This window comes from Ranitomeya variabilis, chromosome 4 (assembly GCF_051348905.1).
Source record: "Ranitomeya variabilis isolate aRanVar5 chromosome 4, aRanVar5.hap1, whole genome shotgun sequence".
Classification (NCBI taxonomy): domain Eukaryota; kingdom Metazoa; phylum Chordata; class Amphibia; order Anura; family Dendrobatidae; genus Ranitomeya; species Ranitomeya variabilis.
In genome coordinates this window covers 390,964,628-390,988,811 of record NC_135235.1, presented here as the reverse complement: position 1 = coordinate 390,988,811, position 24,184 = coordinate 390,964,628, and the positions used below count along the sequence as shown (strand labels likewise).

Sequence of the window (24,184 nt, the reverse complement as noted above, 5' to 3'; positions counted from 1 at the left end):
TATCTTGGGGTAGAGCATTCCAGAGGATTGGCGTAGCACGGGAGAAGTCTTGGAGTCGGGAGTGGGAGGTACGGATTAGTGCAGAGGTTAGTCGAAAGTCATTTGCAGAGCGCATCAGTCGGCTAGGCCGATAGACCGAAATGAGGGAGGAGATGTAAGGGGGTGCCACACTGTGGAGAGCTTTGTGGGTGAGAACAAGAACTTTGAATTGTATCCTGTATGAATGAATGAATGGGCAGCCAGTGTAATGACTGGCGAAGAGCAAATGCATCTGAGTAACGATTAGCCAGATGGACAACCCTGGCTGCTGCATTAAGGATGGACTGGAGAGGGGAAAGTCGAGTAAGGGGGAGGCCAATTAATAGAGCGTTACAGTAGTTCAGGAGGGAGTGGATCAGGGCGACAGTGAGGATTTTTGTTTTCTCCATGGTGAGAAAAGGGCGGATTCTAGAGATGTTCTTTAGGTGTAAGCGGCACGAGCGGGCAAGAGATTGTATATGGGATGTGAAGGAGAGATCGGAGTCATACAAAACACCCAGACAGCGCGCCTGCTGCCGGGGTGTTATTATGGTGCCACCCACGGAGAGGGAAATGTCAGATTTAGGGAGGTTAGTAGAAGGCGGGAGCAGAAGAAGTTCAGTTTTGGAGAGGTTGAGTTTCAGATAGAGAGCGCACATGATATTGGAGACTGCAGACAGACACTCAGTGGCATTCTGTAGTACAGCGGGGGTAAGGCCAGGGGAGGACATGTATAGTTGTGTGTCATCAGCATAAAGATGGTACTGAAAGCCAAATCTGCTGATGGTCTGTCCAATTGGGGCTGTGTAGAGGGAGAAGAGAAGGGGGCCAAGGACTGAGCCCTGAGGTACCCCAACTTTAGCCCTAACTTTTGCCTAGCCCTGACTTTAGCCTAGCTCTAACTTGCTTTATCTGTTTTATTTACTTTATAAAGTAGAGGCTGAGTCACACATAACGATATCGTTAACGATATCATTGCAACGTCATGCTTTTGGTGACGTAGCAACGATCCCGCTTACGATCTCGTTATGTGTGAAAGTGACCAACGATCAGGCCCCTGCTGGGAGATCGTTGGTCGATGGGAATGATCAGGACCTTTTTTTGGTCGCTGATCACCCGCTGTCATCGCTGGATCGGCGTGTGTGACGCCGATCCAGCGATGTGTTCACTTGTAACCAGGGTAAATATCGGGTTAATAAGCGCAGGGCCGCGCTTAGTAACCCGATATTTACCCTGGTTACCATTGTAAAAGTTAAAAAAAACCAGTACATACTCACATTCTGATGTCTATCACGTCCCCCGGCGTCCACAGGGTTAAAACTGCTTTCGGCAGGAGCGCTGCTAATATGCATGCGCTGCTGCCGAGAGCTTCCCTGCACACTGACTGTGTCAGCGCCGGCCGTAAAGCAGAGCACAGCGGTGACGTCACTGCTGTTACTGCCGGTGCTGAGACATTCAGTGCAGGGAAGCTCTCGGCAGCAGCGCATGCATATTAGCAGCGCTCCTGCCGAAAGCAGTTTTAACCCTGTGGACACCGGGGGACGTGACAGACATCAGAATGTGAGTATGTACTGTTTTTGTTTTTTTTTACTTTTACAATGGTAACCAGGGTAAATATCGGGTTACTAAGCGCGGCCCTGCACTTAGTAACCCGATGTTTACCCTGGTTACCCGGGTGCTGCAGGGGGACTTCGGCATCGTTGAAGACCGTTTCAACGATGCCGAAGTCGTTCCCCTGATCGTTGGTCGCTGGAGAGAGCTGTCTGTGTGACAGCTCCCCAGCGACCACATAACGACTTACCAACGATCGCGGCCAGGTCGTATCGCTGGTCGTGATCGTTGGTAAGTCGTTTAGTGTAACGGTACCTTAGCACTTGTCACACTGTTTCTCCTCTGATCTCTCACTGACAAGAGATGAAAGGAGAAACAGCGGTTTTGTGAGGCAGACTGCCCAGGAAAGTTTGTTGCTGCAACAAACTTTCCCAGTGATTGCTCTCAATGGGTGGAATGACACTGACATCATCAGGACCTGATCCAATCAGGTCTCGATAAGGTCAGGGGTCACAGCCAGTGTTCTGCACCAGACTCCCCGCGGATTAAGGTATGTGGGGGAACAAAACCATCGGCCGTAAACAAATGTCGGTGCTGTACAAAGCCCTACTGGCGCCGACATTTAACTACTGTGGACAGTCAGGAAGCGGTTAAAATAAGTATGCATTAATATAAATTTAATGCAATCAATAATGTATTGCACTTGATCCACTAGAGAAATTCTGGATTTTTCCAAAAAAACTTTGATGCTTCACAACCACTATTATTTTCTATAGTAGTATATAGGCAGGTTTCATCCATCGTACCTAGCTTATAACTAGATTTCCATCAGGGCTGTGGAGTCGTAGTTAGTTTTGGTTGGAGTCGGAGTCGGTAAAAATGTACCGACTCCAACTCCAGCTTTAAAAAAAATGTATTAATATTTAATAATTGAACTTTCATATGTATTTTATAAATGTTACTCAAATATATATGTTCTATCAAACTATGAACAACAGTGATAAGCAGTTCTGCTGGAGATAGACATTTCTTACTACTTGTGTGTCACTCTTCTCCACTGCCCTTATCTAATCTTATACTTGGTTAACCTCATGCTGCCCCAACCCCCCTACTTACAATGTATGAAACTGTAAGTGAAAATGTGTTGCAAATTCTTAGTAGTAAAGCTCCTCCTCTAGACTAGATGTTTACTAGGTGTGCGTCTTCCAAGCATCTCACAGCTGCTACTCAGAAGAGGAAGACTGTAAGAAGTATTATCCTTTCAACAAACTTTGCATCAGTTAACTGTGAGTACATGAGGAATAACAGTATTACTGACCACTATATCAGTTTTTTGACCTGGCAATAATTTTGTACAATTGTTTTTAGGAAAAACAATTGTCATTTGGATTGTGAATGCAGAATAAAAAACCTGAGAATGTCAAAGAAGCGTCACATTAAATCAGCTGTATTTGAACATTTCACCATCACTCAAGATAGAAAACATTATGTCTGTCAGTGTATGACAAATGATCCAGACGAAAACATGCTGTGAAGCCAAGATCACTGCATATTCAGGCAAAGATAAAAATGCTCCTACCAGAGCTTCTAATCTAAAGAGACATTTACAGCGCTTTCATCCAGAAGTACTGAAAGCAGTGGATGAGAAAGACTGCATCCAAACCAATGAACCAGTGCCCAGCTCTTCCAGCCAAACAAAGGAGCAGAGAACTTTGCAGCCATCAGTTGCAAGATATTTCGTCAGTGACAAAGTTACTGTGACAGTGACAGTAGATACATTTAAAAAACAGATCATAGAGCTTGTTGTAAAGGATAATGTGCCTATTTCATTATTTTCACGACCAGCTTTTATGTGTTTGAATGGGGAAATGGCCCGCAAGCTTGGTGTTTCTCTGGAGAGAGAGAGAGTATTAGAAAATTAGTAATCGAAGAAGCCTTTAAACAAAAGGAAGAACTTATAAAAACTCTCAAGGGACGCTTTCTGTTTCTTAAAATGGATGCCTGCACACGTCACAGAGTGAACTATTTTGCCATCAATGTCTGATTTGTTTGTGACAAAAATGAAATAGTTACCAAGACATTGGCAGTAAAAGACACCAAAGCTCATCACACCAGTGAGTTTCTCCAGGTCTTGGTGGAAAAGGTTCTGCAAGACTATGAACTTAAAAAAGAGCAAGTTCTTTCTGTTGTAACTGACAATGCTTCAAATATAAGTACTATTAAGCTAATGAATGAGAGTAATGATGGTGACCAGCAGCTAGAAGAACATTCTGGGTCCGCAGACACAGAAATGTTTGAAATAGAGGTACACAGTATTGTAACTGAGGAGCAAACTAAAGTTGCTTCAGATGAACAGCAACATGATAGTTTAGATGATCTTGTCGAAACTGTCAATGCGTTCATTCATTCATCACATGCGCTGTGTTGTGCATACGCTACAGCTGGCTATAAGAGACAGTCTGCAAGAAGGACATGCTGCTGCACTGATTGGCAAGGTGAGAAAATTGGCTACTGTTGCCAGAACCCCTAAAGTTGACTCAATTTTGAAGAGACGTGCTGGAAAAGGGGCAATTATTGATCAAGCCACACGATGGGGCAGTACTTACTTAATGATTCAGCGCTTGGTTGAACTGAAAACCTTTCTTGTAGACATGGCTAACCCTCAACTGACGCTAAATGAAAGTCAGTGGAATCAGGTGACTGAGCTGGAAAAATTGCTAGAGCACCCATTTACAGTGACTAAAAAATTACAAGCAGAGGACTTAACTCCAGGTATTTTCTTAAAGGAGTGGAAGAACCTGATGTTTCGCCTGTCCCAAAGAGGAGGGTTAATTGCAAGTGGCATTGCTACATCAATGAAACGGAGAGAGGAGCTACTATTACAAAATAACATTCTTTTGGCAGATGTTTATGTAGACCCAATGCATCGGATTCTTCTAGATGATCAACAGCTAACTAAAGGAAAAGAAGCTCTGTTTGAAATAGCAGTAAGGATGAAAGGGTTGCAGAACAGTCAGGAGGAACAACAAGAATTTGGTCATCTTGCCACATCTTCACCCTCATCAACTGATAAAGAATTTAATTTCGAAAAATATTTGGATCACAAGGACCGTGCAAAGCGTTCCCGCATAGAAGAAGAGTCATCCCCATCAAAGAACACAGTCAGTACATTTCAGCAGAATTTTTCATGTGCACTAAAAGAAATTGAGAAATTTGTTCATCAAAAATAACAGTGCAACAAGCGATTCCTCTGTATCCTGACACTGTCAGAGATGTTGCCCGAGTGGTTACTGCTTTGCCACCAACCCAAGTAAGTATAGAGAGGTTGTTCTCTGCTCTCAAAATAATTAGATCAGATTTGAGGGCATCCATGAAGGAGGATCTGACAGAGGCAATACTTTTTCTGAGGACAAATTTATAGATTTCTTCTTATTAACTGCATAACAGTGTTTATTGCATATTTACTTACAAGAGTTTATAAAAGTTTATAAAAGTTATTTGCTATATTCTAATTGTATTCTAATAAATATAGTTTTTGCTCTAAGTGGTCTGATTACTTATATGATGGTGAGAAACTGAATAAGCACGATGTTAATATTTTACAACAGTAAATTTATTGTTACGAATTGGCCATTTATAAAGGAGTCGGAGCCGGAGTCGGAACCTGATAAAATCCAGGAGTCGTAGTCGGAGTCGCAACTGTGGCTTACCGACTCCACAGCCCTGATTTCAATTCAATATGATTTAAAATCTGTAGTATCAGTTTTGCGTCCCTTAGGTAGGCAGAGTAGGGGTTGTACACAATTCTGTAGCTGAATGTCAATGTATATGGATAGGTTGGAAGTGCAACAGTCTATCCAAGATATGATACGTCTCCCCGGAGGGCCTCCTTAGATTTATTCATTTAAGGTACATGATGAAAAAAACAGCAAATGTTTTGTGGCGTACAATAATATATTTTGATTCATAGCCAGTTAGTATCTCTTTTTCCAAGCTAATTTTAGTGAGATTTAGTAACTCATTTTCATATCGATGGGTGGGATCTTCTACTACTTTTCTATAGATTTTAGTGTCTCCTAATAATCTCAAGGACTCAAGATGGTATTTCTCGTAGTCCATTACCAATCACTGCTCCCCCCCTTTTCTGCTGGACTTACTACTATATCCTTAATACACTGGAGACTAATAACCTTGTTTTCTCCTTTTCTAAGGTTACAAGGTTTGTAATAGTAACTTGTATTTTTCTTTATTTTTATTCTTATATTTGTGTATCTCTAATTACCTGGTTCTAAAAGCTATTAAACGTGTCAGAATATTCCTACTGTGGATTAAAGTAAGATTTACCCTTTGGGAATTGTGGACTCAAAGGAAAAACTTAAACGTATACCAGATGGTAAGCATTTTTTTTTGCAATTTCTGCCTATGTTGGACAGATGGCTAGGCATCCACCCATACAGTGGCCACAGTTGGACACATTCCTTCTGAGCATATGTCCCTGACAGTGGCCACAGACTTGGTCTGTACTCAGTCAAATTAGCTATCACCAGGTCAAAAATATTAGAGTTTATAGAAGGAGCCCATGGAGCCTTCAGGATTTGAAGAGTGTTTGTGTGGAAGAATGGGCTAAAATCACACCTGAGCAATGCATGTGACTAGTTTCTCCATACAGAAGTTGTCTTGTAGCCGCCACCAAAGGCTTTTGTACAGAGTATTAAATTTCAGAAATCATGTTCAGTACCTTTTCCCTGGGTCACTTCTCATTATTACACATAACTTAATTTATATATATTGTGGTATAGCGACCCCTGTGGCAGATAGGGGGTGCTGTGTGTGCTCCTTGAGATATGCATTGAGGCATGTATATGGTGTGCAAGGACCTGTGGTGATGTCACGCTCACCTGACTAGCCATGTGACAGGTACCTGGGTGTGGTTACACCTATGTAAAGGAGGTGTGTGGAGCACATGGTGGAATGTGAGTGTTCGTGAGTAAGTGTCCGTCAGGGTGGACACACTTCCGTGTGTCCTGGCAGGACACTGCAAAGTGGCCTGTGTGCTGGACGGTCCCAGGTAGGGACAGACGTCCTGGAAGCACATAGTGACCATTCCAGGCTGGAGAGCCTGCGTGCTGGACATAGCACGGACGGTTGGTGTTGGAGGCTCCAGCGAGTGGAGTCGTCCTGGAAGCACCTGGAGACCGTAGACCTGGGAGGTCTGTGTTGAGGACCTGGGACTGACCTGAAGTCAGTGTGAGCGAGAAACGTCTGATGGATACCTCTGTGGAGAAGAGGGATCCGGGAAACCTGTGCGGGACCAACAGGTAACGGGAAGGAACCGTGTGACACTGACCGGGGTCAGAGTGAGAGACGTTGTGTATGGGCACCTCGGAGGCCAAGGGGTGTCCAGGAACCCGTAAAGGTTGCCAACGGGTAACGGTCTGAAAACCGTGTATAATGCTGACCGGGGTAAGAGACGAACTGTGGTAAAGATGAATTTATGCAGACTGTGTTCAAACTGTTACCAAGTTCCTGTGGATGTGGTTTACATTATGTAAAATAAACCGAAAAGACTGTTTTTGATAGAAAACCGTGCCCGAGTGCTTTGATTCTGCTGCCAAGCGAGTGTTCCCCAAGACACGTAGTAGGCGCTATGCTACAATATCTATGGTTTAATTTCTTTGTCTGCATTGGATAGGTTTTTACTGATATAGCTGGTCAGAATTTCATTTCAATAGCACCTTCAGAAATTTATTTACTGAGAAAATTGTTGATGCATTCCGTACTTATTTCACACGCTCTAGATGCATGATCATCATGACAATCTGCTCCTCTCCTTTCTCATATCATACATAAGGAAATAATGCAATGTCTGCACTTGAATATTTGTCATGCACAAGCAATTATTGCCCCTTTTCTTTCCTTCAAGGTGTGTCCACTGTAGGAGTTACTAGTTGTTCATATTTTTTTCTAACATATTCTCATCTGTGTGATTGCCTCAGCAGGATGGATAAGGACATGTACGAAATATCTGCAAGACTATTAAATCTCACCTTGGAGCTCATCTACTTGCTTACTGGAGAGGTGCGTGTTCTGGGACTTATGTCCCAAGAAGTAAAACTGGAAAGGTGACGACTTCTGGGTATATACAGTTATATGAAAAAGTTTGGGCACCTCTATTAATCTTAAGCTTAATGTTTTATAAAAATTGTTTTTTTTGCAACAGCTATTTCAGTTTCATATATCTAATAACTGTTGGACACAGTAATGTTTCTGCCTTGAAATGAGGTTTATTGTACTAACAGAAAATGTGCAATCTGCATTCAAACAAAATTTGACAGGTGCATAAGTATGGGCACCTCACCAGAAAAGTGACATTAATATTTAGTAGATCCTCCTTTTGGAAAAATAACAGCCTCTAGTCGCTTCCTGTAGCTTTTAATGAGTTCCTGGATGAAGGTATTTTTGACCATTCCTCTTTACAAAACAATTCCAGTTCAGTTAAGTTTGATGGTCGCCGAGCATGGACAGCCCTCTTCACATGATCCTACAGATGTTCAATGATATTCAGGTCTGGGAACTGGGATGGCCATTGCAGAACAGTGTAATTGTTCCTCTGCATGAATGCCTGAGTAGATTTGGAGCGGTGTTTTGGATCATTGTCTTGCTGAACGATCCATCCTTTGCCTAACTTCAACTTTGTCACTGATTCATGAACATTATTGTCAAGAATCTGCTGATACTTAGAGGAATCCATGCGTCCCTCAACTTTAACAAGATATCCAGTGCCGGCATTGGCCACATAGCCCCAAAGCATGATGGAACCTCCACCAAATTTTACTGTGGGTAGCAAGTGTTTTTCTTGGAATGCTGTGTTTTTTTGCCGCCATGCATAATGCCTTTTTGTATGACCAAACAACTCAATCTTGGTTTCATCAGTCCACAGGACCTTTTTCCAAAAAGAAATTGGCTTCTCCAAATGTGCTTTTGCATACATCAGCCGACTCTGTTTGTGGTGTGCTTGCAGAAACGGCTTCTTTCGCATCACTCATACAGCTTCTCCTTGTGCAAAGTGCGTTGTATAGTTGACCGATGCACAGTGACACCATCTGCAGCAAGATGATGCTGCAGGTCTCTGGAGGTGGTCTGAGGATTGTCCTTGACTGATCTCACCATTCTTCTTCACTGCCTTTCTGATGTTTTTCTTGGCCTGCCACTTCTGGCCTTAACAAGAACTGTACCTGTGTCCTTCCATTTCCTTACTATGTTCCTCACAGTGGAAATTGACAGGTTAAATCTCTTAGACAGCTTTTTGTATCCTTCCCCTGAACAACTATGTTGAATAATCTTTGTTTTCAGATCATTTGACAGTTGTTTTGAGGAGCCCATGATGCCACTCTTCAGAGGAGATTCAATCAGGAGAACAACTTGCAAGTGGCCACTTTAAGTAGCTTTTCTCATGATTGCATACACCTGGCTATGAAGTTCAAAGCTCAATGAGGTTACAAAACCAAAAAATGTGCTTTAGTAAGTCAGTAAAAAGTAGGTAGGAGTATTTAAAACAAGAAAATGATAAGGGTGCCCATACTTATGCACTTGTCAAATTTTGTTTGAATGCAGATTGCACATTTTCTGTTAGTACAATAAACCTCATTTCAAGGCAGAAACATTACTGTGTCCAACAGTTATTAGATATATGAAACTGAAATAGCTGTTGCAAAAAAAACAATTTTTTATAAAACATTAAGCTTAAGATTAATAGGGGTGCCCAAACTTTTTCATATAACTGTACAGTATAGTAATATTTATCAGTGTGTCTCTTTACACACAGGCTTGCTTAGTAGTGAATAAGACATCAGGTGAGAGTGTAAAGCCTAGCAGTCATGCTACTGTGTTGGAAAAATTGCAAAGTACCAAGAGCCCCATCATCATGCCCCAAACCTACTCATTAGGACATGAAAGAAGCACAGAGCAGAAGATCCTAGAAATCACTAACAAGATCATTGAGCTTCTGACTCGAGAGGTGAGGTCTACTAAGAAGACTAGGACATTACAAGATGCCACATGGGAGATATGTGGATAATGATTTTATTACTCTGTCAGGTTCCTGTAAGGTGTCAGGATGTCGCCGTCTATTTCTCCTTGGAGGAGTGGGAGTATTTAGAAGAACACAAGCATCATTACGAAGACCTAATGTTGAAAAATCTTCAGATCGTTACATCACCAGGTATTATACTTGACTAGATAAGCTGGTAAACTATTGTAGCCACTGTGGGAGATTTATTAACCCAATTTGCTAAATTGCTTTAGAAAGTAGAATAAATGTGCACCAGTTACATTAAGGGAGTTCCCTCAATATCCCACGTTTATCCCCTATGCCTAGAAAAAGGCAATACATTCCGAGAATTGAGCTCTCAGAGGCCCATCTTGAATGGAATGGAAGTCTCCATGTTCAGACTGTGTGTCATTAAATGTCTTTGGGACTGCAGGAGTAAGCAGAGTTTGAAAACAAGTGTCATGGAGGCCAAGCATACTCATCTGTACCCCAATGAAAATGGGATTCTGTGTGTTCATGGTGGTCCAGACTGAGTTCAGTCAACATGTAATTCCCTTCCCTATAGATAGGGGATAACTTGTTATTATTTGAATACCCCTTTAACTTGTGTAATTAAAGCAATCTTGCAAATGTATGCACCATAAGTTGCCTTCACTGTGAGTTTCCTACAGATCGCTCTAGTAAGACAAACAAACCACAGAGAAGTCTCAGTCCTCGTCTTCCGCAGAATCATGCTGAGGAAATTTGCAGTGTCCCAATGGATCATAAGGTAGATGGAAATAAAAATTATTACCAAATAATGTTTTTCAGTTTACGTACATCAGAGTATATAATTTATTAGCATGTTTAATGAGGAAAGAGGAGATGTCCGGCATAAATTTAGCAATAGATGGGGACAGTCATACAATCTCTCAGGTGTGTTTTTGAGAAAATGTACACTCATATCAGACATAACTAGACAGCGAGGGAGTTGGAGGAGTCATTTACTCATCATGTCCAGCTTTAGGATTTACTGCCATTTTCTGTTTTTCTGTTTATCTTATTCATCAATTTCTGTTAACTTATAAAATATTTCCATAATTTTTTTATGCAGGGTAAAAATCTGGACAATAATAATAATCCTAAATCCATAATAGAAAAGGAAGAAAAAAAAGTGAGGGGTGATTGCCAGTGTAAGGAGGTTGTTACGTCTTATAACCATGAAGGTGAGTAGTAATCACTAAAGGCAGAGTAGAGTCCCATAATGTATTAATTCACTGGCTGAAGCAATTTTGTTTTGCTGCAGCCAAAAGTACAACCCAAATAAGACTGGTTATAAAGTTTCCTATTTTTGTCTTGAACCTTTTTCATTCTCCTCTATTTCTTAGAGATTTTACAAAGGAGTTTTGATATTTCTTTTTGTGAGAAGTTTTGTATGTAGCAGTTTTAAGAATATAAATGTTATAGTTTTGCATACTTTTTGGAGAGTTAAGAAAGAACATAATAAGTTACTTATTTTCTTGCAGATGACTGTACCAGAAGCTCTGATGAACATCTCCTGTTGATACCACATTGCAAATTAGAAGAGAATGATGACAGACAAGATGCATATGAAGAGCATGTCATTATCTCAGACATACCCTCAACTCTTCACATGAGAGATTTATTATCTGGCACATTGAAACTTGAGATTTCATCTACTGATAAATCACAGGTCACTAATCTAAGTTCAGATCATACAAAGATTATAAACAGAGTTCCAACAATACAAGAGTTTTTTTGTGAGGATTGTGGCAAATGTTTTCCCCAGAGATCGATTCTTGTAAAACATAAAAAAGTACACACAGTAGAACGACCATTTTCATGCTCAGAATGTGGGAAATGTTTCACCAGGAAGCCACATCTTTTTCAGCATCTAAAAATTCACACAGGGGAGAAGCCATACTCATGTTCCGAATGTGGAAAATGTTTTAGCCAAAAATCAGATCTTGTTAAACATCTAAGAATTCACACAGGAGAGAAACCATATTCTTGTTCAGAATGTGGAAAATGTTTTAGCCAGACTTCTGCTGTTATTGGACATCTAAAAACTCACACAGGTGAAAAGCCACTTTCTTGTTCAGAATGTCAGAATTTTTTTAACAACAAATCAGAACTTGAAAAACATCAGAGACTTCACATGGTGGAGAAGCTATTTTCATGTTCTCAGAGTGAGAAGAACTTTGCATCAAAATCTAACCATTGTAAACATCACAAAATTCACTTAGAAGAGGAGACATCTTTTTATTCCCATTGTGGGAAAGGTTACAGCAGGAAATTACCATTTGTTGAAAATCAGGTGAGAACAGAGGAGAATCCAGTTAATGCTTGGAATGTAGTAAATGCTTTACCCCAGGCATGGAGCTCATTTCAGCCTTTTATTCTTAAAGACATGTCTCTTGATCTATCACAGACTATGAAGTCAAATATGGGTCACAGAGGTAACAAGAGCATGCAAATTCAGAGGCAGTTTTCTTGTTCGCAATGTGGAAAATGTTTCTCTCAAAAATCAGATCTTGTTAAACATCAAAAACTTCATACTGCAGAGAAGCCATATTCATGTTCAGAATGTGGGAAATGTTTCTTGAGTAAATCACAGCTTGCTCAACATCTAAAAACTCACACAAGGGAGAAGCCATTTTCATGTTCAGACTGTGAAAAGTGTTTTACGCATAAATCAGATCTTGTTGAACACCAGAGAGTGCATGTTAGTGAGAAGCCATTTTCGTGTCCTGAATGTGGGAAATGTTTCTATAGGAAATCACATCTTACACAACATCTAAAAATTCATACAGGAGAAAGACCATTTTCATGTTCAGAATGTGGCAAAAGTTTTACCCAGAAATCAGATCTTATTAAACACCAGAGAATTCACACAGGGGAGAAGCCCTTTTTATGTACTGTGTGTGGTAAATGTTTTAACCAGAAGTCAGCTGTTATTGATCATCAAAGAACTCACACTGGGGAGAAGAGATTTTCATGCCCAGACTGTGGAAGACGTTTTAATCAGAGAACAATTTTTGTTCAGCATCAAAAAATTCACACAGCTGAATGTGGGAATTCATTCCCCTGTTCAGAATGTGGGAAGTGTTTCAGCAAGAAACCTGCACTTGTTAAACATCTGAAAGATCACCAAGAGACAAATCAGTTACTAAATATATAAAACATAAATTACCATCTAAAAGTACCAAATTTTATGGATAAACTGGACATTTTCTCCCTCTGGCGATTCCGCCTTTATGCGACTAATTTTCTTCTCAATTGGTATTTACCCAATAAAGTGTCATTTTTTATGTTTGTCATTACTTGTATTTATTGTTCTTTCTTACTATAGGTGTTATTTATTTCCCCACTGTGTTATGGATAACATCAGTCAATGTGAAGAGATCTAATAGAAATACTAAAGATATTTACATAGTAACATAGTTATTAAAGTTGAAGGAAGACATTAAGTCCTTCTAGTTCAACCCATAGCCTAACCTAACATGCCCTAATATGTTGATCCAGAGGAAGGCAAAAAAAAACCATGTGGCAAAGAGTAAGCTCCACATTGGGGAAAAAAATTCCTTCCCGACTCCACATACAGCAGTCAGACTAGTTTCCTGGATCAACACCCTATCAAGTAATCTAGTATATATAACCTGTAACATTATACTTTTCAAGAAAGGCATCCAGTCCCCTCTTAAATTTAAGTAATGAATCACTCATTAATACATCATACGGCAGAGAGTTCCATAGTCTCACTGCTCTTACAGTAAAGAATCCGCGTCTGTTATTATGCTTAAACCTTCTTTCCTCCAGACATAGAGGATGCCCCCTTGTCCCTGTCTCAGGTCTATGATTAAAAAGATCATCAGAAAGGTCTTTGTACTGTCCCCTCATATATTTATACATTAAAATAAGATCACCCCTTAGCCTTCGTTTTTCCAAACTAATTAGCCCCTCTAGTTCAGCTATGTCTTTCTTATACACTGGAGACCAGAACTGTACACAGTATTCTAAGTGTGGTCGAACTAGTGACTTGTATAGAGGTTAAATTATGTTCTCATGTGCAAATTGCCTCTTCTGAGAAAAAGAGGACTTAAACTCTACAGCGCCACCTATTGGAAGTAGCGATCCTACAAGTCACAATCAACCCTTTAACGAGTCGTGCAATATGACTTAGGATAAAAGCCAAATCAGTATCTCAATTCGCAGACACGGTGTTTCGGGCTGTTGGCCCTCGTCAGTGCGAAGCATGAGAACTGATTTGGCTAGGTGAGAGGCTCTGGACATGGGGTCTAAGGGGTATCATTTCTCCTTATGGAGAGTGACATACCATCTCTGGCTTGTCAAGGTAAGGAGGCTTATTTGCCGTACAATGCTCCTCTGGGAATTTAAATATGCAAATTGCCTCTTCTGAGAAAAAGAGGACTTAAACTCTACAGCGCCACCTATTGGAAGTAGCGATCCTACAAGTCACAATCAACCCTTTAACGAGTCGTGCAATATGACTTAGGATAAAAGCCAAATCAGTATCTCAATTCGCAGACAAGCCAGAGATGGTATGTCACTCTCCATAAGGAGAAATGATACCCCTTAGACCCCATGTCCAGAGCCTCTCACCTAGCCAAATCAGTTCTCATGCTTCGCACTGACGAGGGCCAACAGCCCGAAACACCGTGTCTGCGAATTGAGATACTGATTTGGCTTTTATCCTAAGTCATATTGCACGACTCGTTAAAGGGTTGATTGTGACTTGTAGGATCGCTACTTCCAATAGGTGGCGCTGTAGAGTTTAAGTCCTCTTTTTCTCAGAAGAGGCAATTTGCATATTTAAATTCCCAGAGGAGCATTGTACGGCAAATAAGCCTCCTTACCTTGACAAGCCAGAGATGGTATGTCACTCTCCATAAGGAGAAATGGTTCTCCTCATGAGCATCTATGCCTCTTTTAATGCATCCCATTATTTTATTTGCCTTTGTAGCAGCTGCCTGACACTGGCCACTAAATGTGAGTTTGTCATCCACCCATACTCCCAGGTCTTTTTCATTGAGGTCTTTTTCATTGATGGTTTTGCCCAGAGTTTTAGAATTAAGCACATAGTTATACATCTTATTACTTCTACCCAAGTGCATGGCCTTACATTTATCCCCATTAAAGCTCATTTGCCATTTATCAGCCCAAGCTTCTAGTTTACATAAATCATCCTGTAATATAAAATTGTCTTCCTCTGTATTGATTACCCTGCAGAGTTTAATGTCATCTGCAAATATTTAAATTCTACTCTGTATGCCCCCTACAAGGCCATTAATAAATATGTTAAAAAGAAGAGGGCCCAATACTGACCCCTGTGGTACCCCACTGCTAACCGTGACCCAGTCCGAGTGTGCTCCATTAGTAACCACCCTTTGTTTCCTATCCCTGAGCCAGCTCTTAACCCACTTACACATATTTTCCCCTATCCCCATTATTCTCATTTTATGTATCAACCTTATGTGTGGCACCGTATCAAAAGCTTTTGAAAAGTCCATATACACTACTTCCACTGGGTTCCCTTGGTCCAGTACGGAACATACCTCTTCATAGAAATTGATCAGATTAGTCTGACAGGAACGGTCCCTAGTAAACCCATGTTGATATTGGGTCATGAGGTTATTCCTCTTCAGATACTCCAGCATAGCATCCCTTAGAATGCCCTCCTGGATTTTACCCACAGTAGAGGTTAAGCTTACTGGCCTATAATTTCCGAGTTCAGTTTTTGGCCCCTTTTTGACTATTGGCACCACATTTGCTATACGCCAGTCCTGTGGTACAGACCCTGTTATTATGGACTCTTTAAAGATTAAAAATAATGGTCTGTCAATTACTGTACTTAATTCCTGCAGTACTCGGGGGTGTATCCCATCCGGGCCCGGAGATTTGTCAATTTTAGTGATTTTTAGACGCCGCCGTACTTCCTACTGGGTTAAGCAGGTGACACTTAATGGGGAGTTTTTGTTATCACTGATCATATTGTCTGCCATGGGATTTTCTTGTGTAAATACTGATGAAAAAAAGTCATTTAGCATATTGGCTTTTTCCTCATCCTCATCCACCATTTCACCCAGACTATTTTTAAGGGGACCAACACTATCATTTTTTAGTTTCTTACTATTTACGTAGTTAAAGAATATTTTGGGATTATTTTTACTCTCTCTGGCAATGAGTCTCTCTGTCTCAATCTTTGCTGCCCTGATTTGCTTTTTACAGAATTTATTTAATTTTCTGTATTTATATAATGCCTCATCACTACCTACTTCCTTTAATTCTCTGAATACTTTCTTTTTGTCACTTATTGCGCCCCTTACAGCTCCATTTAGCCATATTGGTTTCCTCCTATTTCTAGTATGTTTATTCCCATACGGTATATACTGTGCACAGGTCCTATCCAGGATGCTAATAAACGTCTCCCATTTTCTTTGTGTATTTTTATGTCTCAGGATATCGTCCCAGTTAATTGCACCAAGATCTTCTCTCATCCGTTGGAAATTTGCCCTACTGAAGTTTAGTGTCCTTGTCACCCCTCTACTACACATCTTATTAAAGGATACATGAAAACGTATTATTTTGTGATCACTATTCCCCAAGAGACCCCCAACCCTTATATTTGCTATGCGGTCTGGCCTGTTGGTTACTATTAGGTCTAGCAGTGCCCCCCTTCTTGTTGGGTCCTGAACTAGTTGTGAAAAGTAATTGTCTCTCATAGTTGTGAAAAACCGATTACCTTTGCTGGAACTGCAGGTTTCTGTTCCCCAATGTATTTCAGGGCAGTTGAAGTCCCCCATAATAATGACTTCTCCTTGAGTCGCAGCTTCATCTATTTGCTTTACGAGGATAATTATTTTTGGAGACTTATAACCCCCTATCAGTAATTTATTATTTTTTCCCCCTCCCTTTATCTCCACCCACAGGGACTCTACATTTTCATTAGATTCACCTATATTATCTCGCAGGATGGGTTTAAAGGATGATTTTACATATAGACACACCCCTCCCCCTCGCTTATCCGTTCGGTCATTTCTGAACAGACTATAGCCCTGCAAGTTAACAGCCCAGTCATGGCTCTCATCCAGCCATGTTTCAGATATCCCCACCATGTCATAATTATGCTCCAACAACATTAATTCAAATTAGTCCATTTTGTTGGCGAGGCTTCTGGCATTAGTATGCATGCACTTTATGTATCTCTCTGTACCTCTATTCTTTCTTTAATTGTTCTAACCCCACCCCCCATGCCACCCCGACCACCAATTTCATTATTTGTGCCCAGGTCTCTATCTGCACTACCTTCCCCTCCTATAAAATGAATACCCTCCCCCCCCAATCCCTAGTTTAAACACTCCTCCAACATTCTAGCCATTTTCTCCCCCAGCACAGCTGCACCTTCGCCATTGAGGTGCAGCCCGTCCCTAGAGTAGAACCTGTAGCTAACTGAGAAGTCGGCCCAGTTCTGCAGGAACCCAAACCCCTCCTTCCGACACCAATTCTTGAGCCACTTATTAACCTCCCTAATCTCCCATTGCCTCTCTGGCGTGGCATCCATAAAAAGCTTGGCCTTATTGGGATCTGCAAGTGTCATGCACCTGTCCTATTCATAGGGCTTCTCTTGCATGTTATTTACCATTTTCCCTAATCAATCACCTATTTCTTAGATTTCAAAAAGTGGTGGTGGCCACCACTGTTCACTAGTGGTCTTTAATGTGGACACTTGCCCCTCACTATATAATGTTCTGTGGGGCCATATATGGTATACACCTCACCTTCACCCCCTAGTCTATTTTCACCATACTGACCAGGTCAATTTTATCAATTGAGATTTCATGACATATTTTAGTGGTAAATTTTGGTAGATATTTTTTATGTTTATATATAAAAACTAGATGGTGGCCCGATTCTAACGCATCCGGTATTCTAGAATATGTATGTATGTACGTCGTGCTTAGCACAGCCCACGTAGTCTATAGCACAGCCACGTAGTATATAACAGCCATGTAGTATATAACAGCCACGTAGTATATAGCACAGCCACTTAGTATATAGTACAGCCATGTAGTATATAGCACAGCCGCATAGTATATAGCAGCCACATAGTATATAGCAGCCACATGGTATATAACACAGCCCACGTAACAGCCACTTAGTATATAGCAGCCACATAGTATATAAACACAGCAAACGTAATATATAGCACAGCCCACATAATATATAGCACAGCCCACGCAGTATATAACAGCCCACGTAGTATATAGCAGTGTGGGCACCATATCACTTAAAAAAAAAATTAAATAAAAAATAGTTATTTACTCACCCCTCCGGCGTCCAGCGAAGCTGTGCTGATGCGCGCGATGCTGCCGCCTGCTTCCGTTCCCAGTGATGCATTGCGAAATTACCCAGATGACTTAGCGGTCTTGCGAGACCGCTAAGTCATCTGGGTAATTTCGCAATGCATCACTGGGAACGGAAGCTGGCGGCAGCATCGCGCGCATCGGTGGACGGCGGAAGATTAGAATAGCACAATTTTTTTTAAAATTATTTTTAACATATCTTTTTACTATTGATGCTGCATAGGCAGCATCAATAGTAAAACAGTTGGTCCTGGATGGGGCGACACACTGGTGCTGACTGGAGGGGCGTAGGGAGGGGCCAATTCGCGGCCGGACTAAGCCTATCGCTGATTGGGCGTGGCCTACCGGCCGCAACCAATCAGCGACCTGGGATTTCCATTACAAACAAACAGACGGAAGTACCCCTTTGACGATTATATAGATAGATATCACAAATGTTACAATAAATTTGAAAAATCTACCAATTTTCAAAGTTTTAATTTCTATGCCCATAAATCAGATAGTTATACCACACAAAATATATATGATATAACAATGAACCCATGTCTACTACAGATAAGCATCATTTAGAAAATAATAATAATTTGTTAGGAAGTTAGAAGGTTTAACCCTTTTCTGCCATCCAACGTACTATTCCATCCATGTGACCTGGGCCCGTCTGACCATGGACGGAATAGTACGTCACAAGCGATCAGCCGCGCTCACGGGGGGAGCGCAGCCGATCGTGGCCGGGTGTCAGCTGATTATGACAGCTGACACCCGGTACTAAGTGCCAAGAGCGGTCACGGACCGCTCCCGACAGTTTAAACCCCGGAACACTGCGATCAAATAAGATCGCAACGTTTAGGTGGCATAGAGAAGTATCGCGCAGGGAGGGGGCTCCCTGCGTGCTTCCCTGAGACCCTCAGAACAACGCAATGTGATTGCGTTGTTCCGAGGGTCTCCTCCCTGCAGGCCTCCAGATCCAAGATGGCGGCGGGGTCCTTCCGGGTCCTGCAGGGAGGCGGCTTCTCAGTGCATGCTGAGAGCAGGCGCTCAGAAGCCTCCTACACTGCCTGTCAGATCGCTGATCTGACACAGTGCTGTGCAAAGTGTCAGATCAACGATCTGACTTTATACAGTGATGTTCCACCCTGGACAATGTAAAAAAGTTTAAAAAAAAATGTTATACTGTGTAAAAATATTTTTTTAAAAAATTCCTAAATAAAGAAAAAAAATAAGTATTATTCCAGTAAATACATTTCTTTATGTTAAAAAAGCAATAAAAGTACACATATTTAGTATCGCCGCGTCCGTAACAACCCGACCTATAAAACTGTTCCACTAGTTAACCCCTTCAGTGAACACCGTAAAAAAAAAAAGCGAGGCAAAAAACAATGCTTTATCATCATACCGCCGGGAAAAAAAAGTGGAATAACACGCGATCAAAAAGACAGAGATAAATAAACATGGTACCACTGAAAACGACATCTCGTCCCGCAAAAAATGAGCTGCCAGCGTCATCGGCAAAAAAAAAAAAAAGTTATACCTCTCAGAATAAAGCGATGCAAAAACAATTATTTTTTATATAAAATAGTTTTTTTATTGTATAAAAGCGCCACAACATAACAAAATGATATAAATGAGGTATCGCTGTAATCGGACTGACCCGAAGAATAAAACTGCATTATCAATTTTACCACATGCGGAACGGTATAAACACCCCATCCAAAAGAAATTCATAAATTGTTGTTTTTTGTTCATTCAATGTCATGTGCCCGAAAATAGTACCAATAAAAAGTCAACTCGTCCCGCAAAAAGCAAAACCTCACATGACTCTGTGGACCAAAATATGGAAAAATTATAGCTCTCAAAATGTGGGGTGATGCAAAAACAATTTTTTGCAATAAAAAGCGTCTTTTAGCGTGTGTGACAGCTGCCAAACATAAAAACCAGCTATTAAAACCACTATAAATAGTAAATCAAACCCCCTTTATCACCCCCTTAGTTAGGGAACAATAATAAAATGCAAAAATGTATTTATTTACATTTTCCCATTAAGGTTGGGGTTTGGGGCTAGAGTTAGGGTTGGGGTTGGTGCTAAAGTTAGGGTTAGGGTTGGGGCTAAAGTTAGGGTTAGGGTTTGGATTAGGGTTAGAGGTGTGTTAGAGTTAGGTTTATGCTTAGGGCTGGGATTAGGGTAAGGGGTGAGATGCGGTTATGGTTGGAGTTAGAATTGGGGGGCTTCCACTGTTTAGGCACATCAGGGGCTCTCCAAACGTGACATGGCGTCCGATCTCAATTGCAGCCAATTCTGCGTTGAAAAAAATCAAACGGTGCTCCTTCCCTTCCGAGCTCTGCTGTGTGCCCAAACAGTGATTTACCCCCACATATAGGGTATTGGCGTACTCGGGACAAATTGGACAACAACTTTTGGGGTCCAATTTCTTCTGTTCCCTTGTGAAAATAAAAAATTGGGGGCAAAAAGATCATTTTTGTGAAAAAAATATGATTTTTTATTTTTACGGCTCTACCTTATAAACTTCTGTGAAGCACTTAGAGGTTCAAAGTGCTCACCACACATCTAGATAAGTTCCCTAGGGGGTCTAGTTTCCAAAATGGTGTCACTTGTGAGGGGTTTCCACTGTTTAGGCACATCAGAGACTCGCCAAACACGACATGGCACCCGATCTCAATTCCAGCCAATTTTAGTTTGAATAAGTCAAACAGCGATGCTTCCCTTCTGAGCTCTGCCATGTGCCCAAACAGTGGTCCCCCCCACAGGACAAATTTGACAACAAGTTTTGGGGTCCAATTTCTCCTGTTACCCTTGGTAAAATAAAACAAATTGGAGCTGAAGTAAATTTTTGTGAAAAAAAGTTAAATGTTCATTCTTTTTTAAACATTCCAAAAATTACTGTGAAGCACCTGAAGGGTTAATAAACTTCTTGAATGTGGTTTTGAGCACCTTGAGGGGTGCTGTTTTTAGAATGGTGTAACTTTTGGGTATTTTCTATTATATAGACCCCTCAAAGTGATTTAAAATGTGATGTGGTCTCTAAAAAAAAATGAGAAATCACTGGTCAACTTTTAACCCTTATAACTCCCTAACAAACAAATTGCGAAATTTTCAAAATTGTCGCCAAATTTCGTTTTTTTTCACAAAGAAATGCAAGTCATATCAAAGAAATTTTACAACTGTCATGAAGTACAATATGTCAGGAGAAAACCATGTCAGAATCACCAGGATCCGTTGAAGCGTTCCAGAGTTATAACCTCATATAGGTATAGTGGTCAGAATTGTAAAAATTGGCTTGGTCATTAACGTGCAAACCACCCTCGGGGATAAAGGGGTTAAACATTTATTAGCAGTTTCTAATTTCTAATTTTTCCTACAAAATTTACAGAACCATTATTTTAGGGACCACAACCCTTTTGAAGTGACTTTGAGAGCCCTGTGTGACAGAAAATAACCAACAGTGACAGCATTTTAAAAATGATACCCCTCAAAGTGCTCAAAACCACATTCAAGAAGTTTATTAACCCTTTAGGGGCTTCACCAGAATTAAAGCAATACAGAAGGAGAAAAAAAAGAAAATTTTACTTTTCCCCACTTCCCACCAAAATATTTATTTAGCACCAAATTTTGCAAGTTAAAAAGGGTAGAGGGAGAAACTGGACCATACAATTTGTTGTGCATATGTCAATACCTCATATGCAGGGCCGCCATCAGGGCATTACTGGCATATGGGGCCCGGTGGGCAGAGGGGGCCCGCTTCGGGCCCCGTCTCATCTGCTCACCGGGACCCTACCGGCAGGCTAAACCGGGCCCTTAGCGGCGCTGCGGCAGCAAAGCTATTGATGTGCAGGCCCGTGCCCGCACGTCAATAGTTAACAGCCGCCAGCCAATCGGAGGCTGGGAGCTGACATCAGTGGACGCTTCAGCTGAGTGGAGGGAGCTTCGCCTTAACCGCAGGAGCGCGGCCAGGTAAGAATGCTGGAGACACGGGGCGGGGGGCAGAATGCTGGAGACACTGGGGCAGAATGCTGAACACACTGGGGCACAATGCTAGACACACTGGAGGCAGACTGCTGGACACACTGGGGGCACAATTCTGGAGATACTGGGGGCAGACTGCTGGACACACTGGGGGCACAATGCTGGACACACTGGGGCACAATGCTGGAGACACTGGGGGCTGAATGCTGGACACACTGGGGGCAGAATGCTGGACACACTGGGGCACTATACTGGAGACACTGGGGGCAGAATGCTGGAGACACTGGGGGCAGAATGCTGGAGACACTGCGGGCAGAATGCTGGACACCGGGGGCAGAATGCTGGACACTGGGGGCACAATGCTGGGCACACTGGGGCAGAATGCTGGACACTGGGGCAGAATACTGGACACACTGAGGGCAGAATGCTGGACACACTGGGGGCAGAATGCTGGACACACTGGGGGCACAATGCTGGACACACTGGGGGCACAATGCTGGAGACACTGGGGCAGAATGCTGGACACACTGGGGGCACAATGCTGGAGACACTGGGGCAGAATGCTGGAGACACTGGGGCACAATACTGGAGACACTGGGGCAGAATGCTGGAGACACTCGGGGCAGAATGCTGGACGGACTGGGGCACAATGCTGGAGACACTAGGGGCAGAATGCTGGAGACACTGGGGGCAGAATGCTGGACACACTGGGGCAGAATGCTGGACACACTGAGGGCAGAATGCTGGACACACTGGGGGCAGAATGCTGGAGACACTGGGGGAACAATTCTGGACACACTGGGGGCACAATGCTGGACACACTGGGGGCACAATGTTGGACACACTGGAGGCACAATGCTGGAGACACTGGGGCAGAATGCTGGACACACTGGGGGCAGAATGCTGAACACACAGGGTGCAGAATGCTGGACACACTGGGGCACTATACTGGAGACACTAGGGGCAGAATGCTGAAGACACTGGGGGCAGAATGCTGGAGACACTGCGGGCAGAATTCTGGACACACTGGGGGCACAATGCTGGGCACACTGGGGCAGAATGCTGGTCACACTGGGGCAGAATGCTGGACACACTGAGGGCAGAATGCTGGACACACTGGGGGCAGAATGCTGGAGACACTGGGGCAGAATGCTGGACACACTGGGGGTACAATGCTGGACACACTGGGGGTACAATGCTGTACACACGGGGCACAATGCTGGACACACTGGGGGCACAATGCTGGACACACTGGGGGCACAATGCTGGACACACTGGGGGCACAATGTTGGACACACTGGAGGCACAATGCTGGAGACACTGGGGCAGAATGCTGGACACACTGGGGGCAGAATGCTGAACACACAGGGTGCAGAATGCTGGACACACTGGGGCACTATACTGGAGACACTAGGGGCAGAATGCTGAAGACACTGGGGGCAGAATGCTGGAGACACTGCGGGCAGAATTCTGGACACACTGAGGGCACAATGCTGGGCACACTGGGGCAGAATGCTGGTCACACTGGGGCAGAATGCTGGACACACTGAGGGCAGAATGCTGGACACACTGGTAGCAGAATGCTGGAGACACTGACGCAGAATGCTGGACACACTGGGGGCACAATGCTGGACACACTGGGGGTACAATGCTGGACACACTGGGGGTACAATGCTGTACACACGGGGCACAATGCTGGACACACTGGGGGCACAATGCTGGAGACACTGCGGGCAGAATGCTGGAGACACTGGGGGCACAATGCTGGACACACTGGGGGCACAATGCTGGACACACTGGGGCAGAATGCTGGACACACTGAGGGCAGAATGCTGGACACACTGGGGCAGAATGCTGGAGACACTGGGGCAGAATGCTGGGGGCACAATGCTGGACACACTGGGGGCACAATGCTGGACACACTGGGGGTACAATGCTGGACACACTGGGGGCACAATGCTGGACACACTGGGGGCACAATGCTGGAGACACTGGGGGCAGAATGCTGGAGACACTGGGGGCAGAATGCTGAACACACTGGGGGCAGAATGCTGGAGAAACTGGGGCAGAATGCTGGACACACTGGGGGCAGAATGCTGGACACACTGGGGCAGAATGCTGGACACACTGGGGGCAGAATGCTGGAGACACTGGGGCAGAATGCTGGAGACACTGGGGCAGAATGCTGGAGACACATTGGAG

General features: G+C 42.8%; 1 protein-coding gene across 2 annotated transcripts in view; it reads left to right on the top strand.

Moving 5' to 3' along the window:
• Nucleotides 1-12,939, top strand: part of LOC143767141 (uncharacterized) — a 31,077-nt gene extending 18,138 nt beyond the window's left edge. The window contains exons 2-7 of one of the 2 annotated variants that reach the window (XM_077255170.1): nucleotides 7,569-7,647; nucleotides 9,395-9,586; nucleotides 9,667-9,790; nucleotides 10,291-10,388; nucleotides 10,713-10,824; nucleotides 11,125-12,939. In XM_077255170.1, coding sequence (XP_077111285.1) covers nucleotides 7,570-7,647; nucleotides 9,395-9,586; nucleotides 9,667-9,790; nucleotides 10,291-10,388; nucleotides 10,713-10,824; nucleotides 11,125-12,800 — 2,280 coding nt within the window. In that variant the 5' untranslated portion in view covers nucleotide 7,569 and the 3' untranslated portion in view covers nucleotides 12,801-12,939. Of the gene's footprint in view, nucleotides 1-7,565; nucleotides 7,648-9,394; nucleotides 9,587-9,666; nucleotides 9,791-10,290; nucleotides 10,389-10,712; nucleotides 10,825-11,124 lie in introns of both variants that reach the window. The other variant, XM_077255171.1, reaches the window with a different exon arrangement.
• Nucleotides 12,940-24,184: the final 11,245 nt, after the last annotated feature.